The following is a 14,404-nucleotide window of genomic DNA, read 5'->3' on the forward strand; positions in this document are numbered from 1 at the left end:
GCATTCTTATCTTTGAAAGAAGTATTTAAAAACTTGCTTTTCTGACATGCTTCACAAAGAACATCTGAAGAGAACTTCAGATTTGGAAGGCCTCTAACTAAGTCAAGCTTCTTTAGTTGAGAAATTCTCTTCATGCTAACATAATTCAATCGTCTATGCCAGATCTATTGCTCTTCGCTAACAGACATAAGACACTTAACATTTTGTTCTTTCAGATCAGAAAGTCTGGTCTTCTAAATGTTGTTCTTCCTCTTTCCATTGGACAAAACAGAGTCATCTTTCTGACTTACAGCCTTACAAGACTTTTGATTAAAGATTATATCATACCCATTGTCACTTAATTGACTTATGGACAAAAGATTATGTTGTAGTCCATCAACAAGTAAAACTTTAGTAATAGAAAGGAGAGAACCGTTATCAAATGTTCCAGAGCCAATGATCTTCCCTTTTTATCACCTCTGAAACCTACAAAGCCTCCAAACTTAAGTTTCAGGCTTTGAAACATATGCATTCTTCCCGTCATGTGTCGCGAGCAGGCAGAGTCTAGGTACCATGACTGGTGTCTTAACTGAGATGCTAAGGATATTTGCAACATAGATTATTTTTTCCTTAGGTACCCATAATTGTTTGGGTCCTTTCTTGTTAGTACTCTTAGAGTTTTTAACAAACTTGAGTTTATATTCAGGATAATTATATCAATATGAATAATGTAAACGTTTTTTTGTGTTTGCCTTAGGTTTTAAAACAAATTTTTCTTTAGACCCCAATCCATTTTGTGATCCCTCAAGGACTAAATGAGAATACATAGTTTTTGTTTTACCATTTGTTATTGGAGAGGATTCTTCATGAGAATCATAACCGATTTCTCTTGTATTGTTTCTGCTAACGCCATAGATCATAGAAGCCATAATGCTTCTACCTATGCCTTTAGCAAGGAATTTTTTAAAACATTTGTCATACTGCTTTATGAAACTATCAGTGTTCACAAAAGCTTCTGAAGAGATTTCTTCTTCAAGTTTTGAGCTCTTGCTTTTTAGGGCAGAATTCTCATTTTTCAATTTTTTTTCATTTAAACTTCCGAAATATTTCTTAAGCTTACAGTGTTCTTTAGATACATGGAGTTTTTTCAAACCCTTGTATTTGTTACGAAGCTTCAGATATTTTTCAACAAATTTAGACCTGCATGATTCTAGTTCAGAACGAGTTAGATCACAAAATACCTCTTTAGAATCTGATTCTGATTCTAATGCAGTCTTCTCATAAGATTCCTCAATGATTGCCATCAACACCATGTTAGATTTATCATCTTCAGAGTAATCTTCTGAAGAATCAAAATCATCCTATGTAGGCATCACCCCTTTCTTCTTTCCTTTGAAGACTCTTCTTGGGCTTATCTTTTCTGAGCTTGGGACATTCATTTTTGTAGTGGCCTGAATTTTTTGCACTTGAAGCACGTGATGTCTTTACTGCTACCAAAATTATTTTTTCTAGAGGTGGATTCAAAGCGACCACATGTTCTTCTAGAACCTTTGAAGTTTTTCTTTCTCTTCCAGAGTTGGTTGACCCTTTTGGAGAGAAGAGATAACTTATCTTCTTCTTCTTCTGAATCTTATTCAAATTCTTCTGAATCTTCTTCAGCTTGAAGAGCTTTAATATTTTTAGATTTTATCATAGATTTCAAAGCCATAAATTTCCTTGTTCTTTGAAGCTCATCTTCTTCAAGCTCAATCTCATGACTTCTCAAAGAACTAACAAGTTCTTCAAGAGTAGTGTTGTTCAAATCCTTCGCTAACTTCAGTGTAGTTACCATAGGTCTCCATTTCTTTGGAAGACTTCTGGTAATCTTGTTCACATGATATGAAGAAGATTATCTTCTTGAGAAATTTTGACTATACCCTAGTCTCTCAAGAAAGAACAATCAACTTACAAGTTGAAATACAAAGAGTGTGTGTTTATAAGATGTTTCTTAAATGCATATTACACAAATGAAATACAAAGATAATATAACAGTGTTTGAGAAATTTAATGAACAAAAGTTCCTTGCTATTACAACATTTCAAATGAACAAAGTTTCAGCGTATTCAAAATTCCGTTCAATACTTTGTTATCTCGTCATTCTTACAATATACTCAAGTCTTCATTTATAGGCATCAAAAGATTCGTTGGAGGGTGAAGATGGGCTTGCACATTTTTTAGCTGTATTTTGCACAACGGTCACAAAAGTGGTAGAAAACATTGTACAACAGTACGATCCTTACACCGTAAAATGTGCATAGTGGAAGGGATGTTTGATTTGTACCATATACTATTTGTCTCACACAAAACCTGTGATCATATCTTCTAATCTCCAGAGGCTTCAAAATGTAAGTTGGTAAAGTATGTTTAGAAGGATCAAATGTTGAATCAAATTCTTCAGAACCTTGTCTTCATAATCTTCAGAACTTGTTCTCCAGAACCTTGACTTCAGAACTTGGTCTCAGAACTTGTGCCAGAAGTAAGAGCTTAAGAGTCTTCAGAAGCTCCTTTGAGCAGAGTCACAGTCAAAAGTAATGACTTGTATTATATCAGAAGCACATTAAAAAAAGCATGCTTTGTATCTTCCCATGGTCAAAGTGTGTTGATTCCAAAAGCTGATGACGTCACACGCCATACTAGCAGAGTCAGAACCTATAAGCAAAAGCTACACACTAGATAAAAACCATTTGGATACAAAATTATTCTCTAAGATATCACATATTGTTATCATCAAAACTAAAGGTTAGATCCAGAGTCAAATCTTGTTCTAACACAAATATACCATCGAACCAAACATTCTCAAGTGGCTCATGTTAAAATTCGGACCAAGATTCAGTGTGACATTTTCCAACTTCTTTTAGGGTATCTATTCAGCAAGTAAGTGGTTGTGGAGACGGATTCTCCCCAAAATTATTTCGGCAAGTTCTTTTCCTTTAGCATGCTTCTTTCCATGTTCATGATAAAGCGAGTCTTCCTCTCGGAAACACCATTTTACTACGGTGTATAAGGTGACATTACCTTGTGTACAATGCCTTCTTGGTCACAAAACTTCCCAAAATCAATTGAGACATATTCGCATTCACCATCCGTTTTGAGAACTCTAATTTTGTGACCGCTTTGCCTTTCAACCATATAATTGAATTTCCTAAACACCTTAAATGTGGAACCTTGTTTTGCATGTAGCAGACCTTTAATAAAGACATCAACTTTTGATGATGATAACTAAGGACAACTAATGATGAATCAAGCCCAACGCTTAAACGGTTAAAGATGTAAACCTAGATGTTATGGTTTGACAAACTTGATCATCTCAAGAAAGCTAAGAAAACCTAAGTGTTATGGTTTGTGGAAATATCCGAAGAAGGAAATCAAAGTGAAAAGCACCAAAGCCTTAAAGTGATCTTAAGCAGTGTCGACACAAAGATAGTATCTGACAAAGGGCTTGTAGGAGTGAAGTTAATCTTCTGATTTAGTACGTGAGTGAACTTTTTTAAGAAAAGGACTGGATATAAGCACACACACAATAAAAAAAATTTCAAATGTTTTTATCAAAAAGAAAACATCTTTACAAATGTCTTCGAGTTGTACAAGATGACTTAGGAACAATAGAAATAGCTAGAGGGAAAAATTTGACTAATCTAATCCACTGGGTCTTTGGTCTAATTGATTAGATTAGTTTAAACTTATGCCCAAGCCATTTAGACAACACCTTATATTTTTACTCCCTCTTGTGAATGAAATCCCAAGTCCAACATCAAGTACCTCATATTTTCTCTTAATTAAGTACTAGTATGTCCATAGCTTTCTACTATGATCATTAATGAATGTGACAAAATATTTATTGCCACCAATTGAATCAACTTGCATGATCCCCAAACATCTGAATACGCAACCTCTAAATAACACTTGTTTCAACAACCTGCACTTTTGTTGAATTTTCCCTTATGTTGCTTCACTTGCACGCATTCTTCTTAAATTTCAGTCAGTATATTGATCAATGGCAGCCACGTTACTATCTTGTTCTTTTGCAAGGCGTTGCGATCTTGAAAATTAAGACGTCTAAACCTATAGTGCAATATCCATCCCTCTCTACTAGCCCTCGTAGTAAGACACATATGTTTCATAACCTTCAACTCAACTTTGAAAGTTCTATTTGGAGCCATAAGAAGCTTTAGGTCCAAAACTTCGCTTGCATCCATAACACATAGCATCTTGTTCTCCATATGAATCTTGAAACCCTTCTCAAGTAATTGGTTAATACTTAGAAGGCTACACTTGATTATAGGAATGTAAACCACATATTTTATCAAAGAATATTTACCATCCCTTGTCTCTTTCGATACACCATTGATCCATTCTGCCGCTAGAGTGCTATCATCCCGGATTGGTTGTAACAAACCATTATTTTCTTCTATCATATGCGTTGAACATCCAGAGTCCAAATACCATTGATCGCTGCATTGTACAACCTCTTTCGTAATCATCGTAGCATTTTCTTCTGCCTGTAACCGGTTATAGTATATAGGTAATTTGTTACAACCTTCACTACTAGCCATCTGCAGTCTTTTGCAGTTGTCCCGTGACTTGCTACTACTGCATTCTCCTTCAATGGTCATCACTAAGAGTATGTTCTTATCATCACACTCTTGTCTTGCAACTCTAACTTCATCTTCTTGAGATTCTTTCCTGTTGGCACTGCACTCTTTTGCAAAATGAACATACTTTTGACAATTAAAACATTGCATACTGCTTTGTCTTCTTTCTTACTTCCTCCTATTCCTCTAATGTTGCCACCTCTAAAGTTCTATGATTATCCAACCATATTACCAGTACTTTCACCCTTTTGGAATGTTGAATTTTTGGATTCTCTTCCACCAAAATTCTGAAAGTTCCCTCTACCTTTATTCATGGGCCACTTTCTTTTCGCCTTTTGGTCTCTTTCATTGAAACGTGCTTGTAAAGCAATCTCCGCGCTTGCCTTATCAATGTTCCTTTCCTACATTCTCTGCTCATTAGCTTCAAGAAAGATTTGTAGCTCCTCCTTGCTCATTATCACAAGATTGTTCGATTCCTCAATCGCATCTACTACATTGTCAAATCTTGACGTCAAAGAATGCAAGATTTTTGCGACAACATACTACTATGTAATCATTTCTCCACACGCCTTTACTTGGTTCACCAATCTTGCAATTCTCTTAGTAAATTTACTAATGGTTTTCTTCTCCTCCATTTAAATTAATTCCAACTGTCTTTTGTGAGTTTATAACCTCATCGCCTTATCAGCCCCTGCATAACTCTTCTTTAAGATTTCCCAAGCTTCCTTAGAGGATGTACAATCACCAACTTTCTCAAATTTGTTGGCATTAACACATTGATGAATGAGGTACAACGCCTTGTAATCTTTTATCTTCTCTTCCTTATGCGAGATCCTTTGTGCAGTCGTTGCACCTTCTACAAGTGGAGTAACACCGTTTTTGACCACTTCAAGAACATCTTGATATCCGAATAACATCTTCTTTGTTTGCACCACTTATCGTAATTATTTGCATCGAGAATTGAGAGATTTGTAGGGATAAGTTCATTGGAGATGAAAAACATTTTTGCACACTAAGTGTTTGATGGATTGAACCAGACTTTTAATGCCAAATGTTAGAACATGGAACCACATGAGCGGTGAATTTTAATGCGGAGAGAGAGAGAGAGAGAGAGAGAGAGAGAGAGAGAGAGAGAGATGTGAAATATAATGACTATTCATTAATGAGATGCCCGAATGAGATATATATAATTACATTGAGTGAGGTACAAGTAACAATCGAAAAAAACACAAAATCCTACCGTTGTAACCAGTTACATTCTCTACAGTAATCAATTATTAGACGCTATTATTTTTGCTGTAACCGGTTACAACCAAAGCGTAATGGATTACCAAATGATTCTATTTAAGCTATAATTGATGAGTGTCTCTAAATAATCGATTATAAACACTTGAATTACATTTTTTTTCACTTAATAATTATAATAAATTATATATTAGAAAAATATTAATTAAAAATATCAACTATTTTATACAAAAAATACTCTCTAAAAAAAGAATGAAAATTTTATTTATTTATTCTTCCATTTCAAGCATGAACGATGAACTAAAGATCCATTCCCATTTTTTTTTCTTTACGGAGATAAGGGATATTGATTTCATAGCTTTTAATTCCTACTATATAATTAGACTGTTGTTTAATGCTATTTATTCTATATGCGTGAACCATGCTTTTTTCTTTTCTTCTTTCTTTTCAAGAATCATGTTTATGTTCTAAGACAATATAATTTTTTAAAATAATATTCCGTTCATACACTTTGTGAAATTTTTTATGCAAACAATTATTTTTAAAATTTTATGTTCATAATAGTCATCCTTTCTATTTATTTTCTAAAATATTTACTTAAAAAAATAGAATAAAAAAATTTCATCAAGATGAATTAGCGGTTTCATTTAAAAAATAATGGGTGTTGCTAATTATATTGACGACTGTATGTAGTGTAGTAAATCCAATTGATGATTGTATGTATTTCATAAGAGGTTTCACTTAGGGCTGGAAATGAGTCGAGTCGAGTCGAACTCGCCTCAGCTCAGTTTGACTCGTTAAGAATTGACCGAGTTCGAGTTCGAGTTTGAATTCACGACGAACTATTTTTTCAGCTCAAACTCGACTCGTTAAGGATTGGCCGAGTTTGAGTTCGAGTTCGAGTTTATCACGAACTTTTTTCAGCTTAAACTCGCCTTGTTAGAAGTTCACGAACATCTCCGTTCAACTTGTTAGATTTATCTTGTTAGGTTCAACTCTGTTATTTCACGGACTTAAAAGTAATTTCTTAAAGTCTATTTTTATATATGTATATATATTTAACATTTTAAATTAATATTTTTTAAATAAAAAATAGAGAAATAAATCAAAAGTTATAAGATTGGAATTTATATGATGCTAATTTTTTTTTTGTATAATTATTTGTAGAAATATTTTACTCACTTGAAAATATAAATTATCAATTAAAATCGTTAGTTTAAAATAAAATATGATACTAAGATATAGAGCAAATCTTTAAACCTACTCTTAAAAACAATATAATTTATCTCATATATAATCGAATTGACTCATGAACCTAACGAGTCGAACTATGTATAGTTCAAGTTCAGCTCATTTAGTTAACGAACTTAGTTTTTAGCTCATACTCAGCTCATTTGGTTCATGAACCTAGTTCAACGATTTAATTTTCGAATCGAGCTTCGAACTATTTTCGAGTTAGTTTGGTTCATTGCCAGCCCTAGACTTTCACTGATTAAATTAACGTTTGTCAGTTCAATTGACACACATGCAATTGTTAATTGAATTGATTATACTACATACAGTCGATAATTCAATTTTTTATTCGAAGTTGAAAAGTGAAAATAATGGATATTATTGAAATAAAATTAAACAAAAATAATTATTTACCTAAAATTTTCTATTTTTGTGATATTTATTAATTTGTAAAATGAATTCAAATTTTCAACTAGAACACATTTCACTTTTATATTTCTGTTTTATATTTTTTCATCAACTTTTTTATTTATAATTTAATTTATATAAAAAGATTCAAATACAATAGCATAACATTTATTTAATAATCTAAACAAATAAATATAATACAACATAAATTTTAATAGTTAAATAAAAAATGAAAAAAACACATACTATTATATTAACAATATTAGCATAAAGTATTTTGTCTTTAGAAGCTTCCAAAAGCAGAGCCCATCAAGGGCGGTTTTCGATATTTTAAACCAATGAAATAAAAATAAAATAATCCCAATGATACCCTTTCTTTCCTCTCATAAAAATCAATTTTCTTACAACTCTCTCTCCCATATCTCGCGTTACTCCAAAGCTTCCTTCACACACGACGACGCTTTCATCGCCAAAGGTAAAATTCAAATCTCAGATCCATTCTCAGATTTTTTTTCTTCGTTTTTCAATCGATCTTAGGGTTTTCCGATCAAACTCTTCAGATCCTTTCGTTTTCGCCTTTTCAGATCCTGTAACCGTTCGTTCATTCACTGCGATCCGTTTCGATTCATTGTACCGTTTGCGATCTATTTGCATGCTAGTTTTTTTGAGATCTTCGATTTGCGTGAATAGTTTTACGAGATCGTCTTTTTTGTTTTGAGATTTGTTATTTTTTTTGTTATTGAAATATTGTTTTGAACAATGGAATTAGGGAGGATCAAGTAAGGGAAGGAGAAATGGGGCTGACATTCACGAAGCTGTTCAGTCGGTTATTTGCGAAGAAGGAAATGAGGATTTTGATGGTTGGTCTCGATGCGGCTGGTAAGACCACTATTCTCTACAAGCTCAAGCTGGGAGAGATCGTCACTACTATTCCTACCATTGGTAAGTTTCTGTCACTATGATATTTTCAATTGTCTAGGAGGCATTTGTGCATATATGTATGATCGTTACTGGTTTGATTCATTTTGATATAATATGAAAATATATTCATGATTTAGAGTATGTTTGGTTCTGGTGTGAAAAAAATTGATCGAGTGAATTGATTTGTAAAGTTAATTATGGTTAAAAATCTATTCTGGAGACTGGATCAATTATATTTTAAAAGAACCAAACACCTCAAAATCAATTCCAAAATAAATTCTATGCCTCTAGAATTGTTTTTGGCTCTTCCAAAAGCTAAATCAAACATAGTTAATTATTTAAAACAGGCTATATATAATTGAGTTCCAGGTCTTTTACATTTAAGATGCCATATAACATTCCTCCCTTATTTCATATATACTTTGCCTTTTAAGCGTTTTTGTAAGTAACAAGAAATAACTTTTATTGGTAAGCAACTTTCAAATATAGTCTAAGCTTTTATTGGCCCACTCAATCATTGGCTTTTCTTCTTGGTTCATTAATGTAAGTATAAAATAATTGACAACTGTATAATCGACAAAAAGTAGTTAATGTGACAAAATTTGAAAATGATAGATTAATAGGAACATTTTTTCTAATTAACTGGCAATATAAAAGGAACGGAGGAAGTGATACGTAACTCTTTTGAGTCCTGATGTTTGTTTATTCTTCAACAACAACAATATTACATTTGGAAAGCTTTGTGTGATGATTGTTGGACTATTCTAATACGATTATTCAGTGTGTTAGATTGCCGAACATTGTGATGCTGTTATATATGCTTTAAATTATTTATTTGTTTTGTTTTAGGGTTCAATGTGGAGACCGTGGAGTACAAGAACATTAGTTTCACTGTTTGGGATGTCGGGGGTCAGGACAAGGTGTAAATTCTTGCTCTTGTGCATTTTGTAGAGTTTCACTTTACGATTTTTTAGCGCAATTAACCAAAACATTTATATGAGAAGTGTCTTGGAAGCCATTGGCTGAATTCTTGGTGTTTTCTTCTGCAGATCCGTCCCTTGTGGAGGCATTACTTCCAGAACACTCAGGGTCTTATCTTTGTTGTTGACAGCAATGACAGGGATAGAGTTGTTGAGGCCAGAGATGAATTACATAGAATGTTGAATGAGGTACTATAACTTAGTTGATATAGTTTGGTCTTTGATGCCATGTCTCTGCATTCATATCTCTTCATGTTATGACATTCATTTTCAATAGAACAAGTTTGAGATCACTCTCACATGACTAAAGGAAGCACCTTTAACTAGAGTTGATAAGATTGAAAGGTCAAAGAATCATATTGACTAATGAAGAAGACTCACTTATGCAGTCTCAAAATATTCAATTTTTTTTTTTTTGGGGTTTTAGCAAAGGAATACTCTGTTTTAAACAGCTAATGTCATCATTTATCTGTATCTTCTATGACTCTGACTTTGCTACTCGTTAATCCAGTACAAGATGTATGATGTATCTGTTGATGTGACTTTGTTGTATACTTTAGGAGTCAAATGACTACTTTTTGTCAATTTCCTAGGATGATGAACATCTGTCTCAACTTTAATGTTTTCTAGTATCACAGGAAGAGTCATCAGTCTCCTAATTGGTTTTGCTTTCTGTTTTTTTTTTTTTTATGTATTCTTGTGATGAAATGAGAATTTTTAAAAACCCTTATTTAATTATCTTTTCAGGATGAACTGAGAGATGCAGTATTGCTTGTCTTTGCTAACAAACAAGATCTTCCAAATGCAATGAATGCTGCCGAAATTACTGACAAGTTGGGTCTCCACTCTTTGAGACAGCGCCACTGGTAAATATTTTAATGATGAATCCCTTTGGGTCCAGTATTGATTAATATCTTGTGAGATCTAACACACTCTTCTGGTTCTTCCAGGTACATCCAGAGCACTTGTGCAACCTCTGGGGAGGGTCTTTATGAAGGTTTGGACTGGCTTTCCAACAATATAGCCAATAAGGTGACTACTGTTTTCTTCCCTGCCTTTTTGTTCAAATGTTGATTTGAAAATAATGCATACCAAATGAAAAATGTAAAGCTTTAGCTCATTGGAAGTGTTAGCAAAAGTACACCATGCAATGTGCGCCCGTCGCTTTTTGGTGTTATTACCCTATTCTTTCATTTTTTAAACAAAAATATTAGCATTAAAAGTACTTGTCCTTACTAGTTCCTCTCCTTCATCCCAAAAAAAGTAAGAGTATGATCTTTGGAAACACTTGGGTGACTTTTTTTTTAATTCTTTCTACCTTTCAGGCTTAATTCTTATCGGGAGTGTTGTGGATTGGTGGTTCTGGATGCAGGGGTGAATATTATCTAGCTTTCCTTTTTGAGTCTTGTGGAGCAGTAATTCTGGATGCAGAGGAAAATATTATCTAGCTTTTATTATTTGGTCATTTTTCAGAACAACTTGAATTTGTGTTTTATGTATTGTGGTTTAGGATATCTTGGTGCCTAAAATTGTAGTAGGAATTTGTTTCATGGGTTTTGTAATACTTTTGAGCTTTCGATATGCAATGTCCATACCTGTAATGGAAATACAACTAAATGTGATTCATGTTCTGATTTATAGATTTATTTTGGTCATATACCTTTCATAATTGATGGGTAGTTTGTTTATATTTATATTCTTTGCAAGGTATCATGAAAAAATTGTGTCCCAAAAGCGGTATTTGCATGTTTAATATTGTGCCTAATATGTTTATATGAGAATTATCATTTGAACGGTAAATTAGCACTTTCAATTCTTTTTTGTCATTTTTCATATATCACTTTGCCATCTTATATACTTCATTTTAAAATTGAAGTATGACATGGGAGGAGGATATATGGTTGTTATTAATTGATAGGGTAATTTTTTTTTCTCTTCTCATAAAGAACCCGTCTTTGATCTAATATATTTAATTTTATATTTATTTTTCTTCAAAATCATAATCAATAAGAAAAATTCGAAGCTACTTTTATTGTGAATATTGAGATGAAGCGTGTAATCAAGATTGAAAGAACGAAGAAGAAAGGGGAAAATTTGTTATGCTTCTCTATATGTTCACATTTGAATGGTTCACAAGGAGGGAAAACTATCCTCTATGCTAACCAATAGAATGCAATCATAATGATAACCTATCACATGAACATTTTGAATGGTTCACAAGGAGGGAAAACTATTCTATGCTAACCAATAGAATGCTGATAACCTATCACAAGTTGACACTTGTATATTACTGTAGTATTAAGCTAAATCTAATTAGAAACTACACTTAGTCTAATATTTCAATAGCCTCTCTCAAGTTAAGCATGGTGAATATTGATCATGCCAAACTTGGAAATAAATTTGTTGAAGATTGAAGTAGATAGAGCTTTGGTGAGGAAGTCATCAAGCTGTTCATGAGTAGATATAGGCAAGAGTCGAAGCAATCTCTTTTGGAGTTTCTCCCTAACCAAGTGACAATCAATATCTAAGTGTTTGGTTCGTTCGTGAAACACCGGATTAGAGGCAATGTGCATTGCACTCTGGCTGTCACAATAGAGAACAAGAGGTTTTGAACATGTGATGTGCAATCCCTTCATCAGAACAGTCAACCAAAGGAGCTCACATGTAACAAACGATAGTGCACGATATTCAGCCTCCGAGGAAGATCTAGATATCGTTTGTTGTTTCTTTGCGCATCAGGATATAAGGGAAGACCCAAGAAAGAAACAATAACCTGAAATGGACCTCCTAGAGTCAAGGCACCCTGCCCAATCAGCATATGAAAAACCAAAAAGTTGAAGCTTAGAATTCCTACAATATAGTAGACCTCTGCCAGGGCTGCCTTTCAAGTAACGGATGACTCTGCAAGCAGCACGGTAGTGTGTCATAGTGGGATTGTGTATGAATTGGCTCAATTGTTGTGTAGCATATGTAATGTCGGGCCGTGTGATGTTCAAATAAAGCAGACGACCTATGAGTCTCCTATAAGCCCCAATGTCTTCAAATGGCTTCTCGTTATCAGCATGAAGCTTGACTAAAGGATCAAGAGGAGTTGGAGCTGATTTTGATCCAAGTAGGCCAGATTCCTATAACAAATCGAGGCAGTACTTTCGTTGGGATAATGAAATCCCTTCCTTGGAATGAGTAACTTCTAATCCAAGGAAATATTTCAACATACCAAGATCTTTGATGCTGAAATTCATGTCTAGAGATTGTTTTAATTCAAGAGAACTCAGACATGGAAGTTCCAACCAAAATTATGTCGTCCACATAAACAAGGAGAGCTGTAAAATCAGTATCAGTTGACAAAGTGAATAATGTGTAATCAGAGGTGGATTGAGTGTAACCTTGTTGCAAGACTAATGTTGTCAACTTCTCATACCATTTGCGGCTAGCTTGCTTCAGACCGTAGAGGCTCTTATGTAACTTACAAACCTGATTGGGCCTACAATGCTTAACTCCTTCAGGTATAGTCATATATACATCATCTTGTAGCTCTCCATGGAGAAAATCGTTGTTCACATCGAGCTAATGCAGAAACTAGTTGCCGATGGCAGCATTGGCAAGCAATGTTCGAACTATGGTGAGTTTTGCTACTAGTGAGAAAGTATCAAAGAAATCCAGCCCCTCAATTTGATTATATCCCTTAGCAACCAATCTTGCTTTATACCTCTCTATTGTGCCATCAACTTTATTTTAACCTTGAACACCCATTTGTTTCCAATAGGCTTAACATTTGATGGCAAATCTACTATGGTCCAATAACGAAGTTTCATAATGTAAAGTCATGCATAAAAGTATTAGGCACCAAGGCCACATCACATAATCTCAACCTATCCAAAATATAAAGAGAATATATAGCAATATCTCTAAACACAAACAATAAAAATGAGTCAAACAATCCTCGTGTTACATAATCAGAGCATGAACTCTCTACCTAAGAATGCGATAAATAAAGGAATAGCTCCACGACTATATCCTTGCATGCGAGCACCTTTACTCATCAATACCTGAGTGATGTCATACAAAACATCATTTCAACAGAATGGTGAGAATTCATATCATTATAGAAATATATAATAATAAGCAATGTATAACAACATACGACAACGAATCCCACACACTTCAAGCACACATGTATTCAATACTTTATAAATACATATTCAGATGTTTACACGTACGACATAACTCAATAGATTCAAAATACCAAGTAATTCAATCACAATTATTAACAAAGTATCATCTCCAAATCTTAATCATAAAAGCATATATCTCACCATTCATTTCATATGAATTCACCTCACGTTTGCACAAACATACACATATTCATGTTATCAATCACACATGAAAACATCTTCACAACACTCACAAAATCAACACACCATAAATAACACATAACAAACAATGCCCAAAAATGTTATTTTTAACAAATTGTAATTCATGACACACATAATCACTAAATTCATGTATTATGTTTTCACAAAGAATTGCCTCAAAGCCATCCAAACATTTTCAAAAAATTCCAGAAAATTCACCATAATTCATGATAAATCACAAGCACACATGACCTAGTTCAGTTTTCAAAAATATAAAACTTTTTCTCCCAGACCACGCTAAGAACCATGGACCATGCTAAGTCCGCGTGCTATTTTGCAGAAAAATTCTGCTTCGAACATATTCCGTCCCACACGATTTTTCATTCCAAAAGTCATCCAAACAGTCAAAATTCACGAAATAGATGTATTCTAACATGTATTCATCATATAACAACAAGTATTAACATCAAAACATGCTTTAATCATCAATTTCAAGAATCTTAACAAAACCTAACATGTCAAAACCTAGAATCAAAATCTCAAATCCTAACATGTTACTAACCATTGCATACAAATCACATAAACCCATAATAAAATGAAGTTCCACCCTTATCTTTGTTTAAATTCTTCAACCTACGTAGGGTTGCCTCCT

At 33.6% G+C, this 14,404-nt stretch overlaps 1 protein-coding gene across 2 annotated transcripts; it reads left to right on the forward strand.

Moving 5' to 3' along the window:
• The first annotated feature begins 7,836 nt into the window (after window positions 1-7,836).
• LOC131650742 (ADP-ribosylation factor 2) lies at window positions 7,837-11,052 on the forward strand. 2 transcript variants are annotated; one of them, XM_058920441.1, is made up of 8 exons: window positions 7,845-7,971; window positions 8,081-8,126; window positions 8,266-8,438; window positions 9,267-9,337; window positions 9,467-9,586; window positions 10,145-10,263; window positions 10,348-10,429; window positions 10,723-11,052. In XM_058920441.1, the coding sequence occupies exons 1-8, from the start codon at window positions 7,860-7,862 to the stop codon at window positions 10,726-10,728; spliced, it is 729 nt and encodes a 242-aa protein (XP_058776424.1). In that variant the 5' UTR covers window positions 7,845-7,859; the 3' UTR covers window positions 10,729-11,052. The 2 variants fall into 2 exon arrangements, with proteins under 2 accessions (XP_058776425.1, XP_058776424.1); XM_058920442.1 differs by lacking the exon at window positions 8,081-8,126 and having other exon boundaries at window positions 7,837-7,971.
• The last annotated feature ends 3,352 nt before the right edge of the window (window positions 11,053-14,404 follow it).

Source organism: Vicia villosa, linkage group LG2, assembly GCF_029867415.1.
Source record: "Vicia villosa cultivar HV-30 ecotype Madison, WI linkage group LG2, Vvil1.0, whole genome shotgun sequence".
Lineage (NCBI taxonomy): Eukaryota > Viridiplantae > Streptophyta > Magnoliopsida > Fabales > Fabaceae > Vicia > Vicia villosa.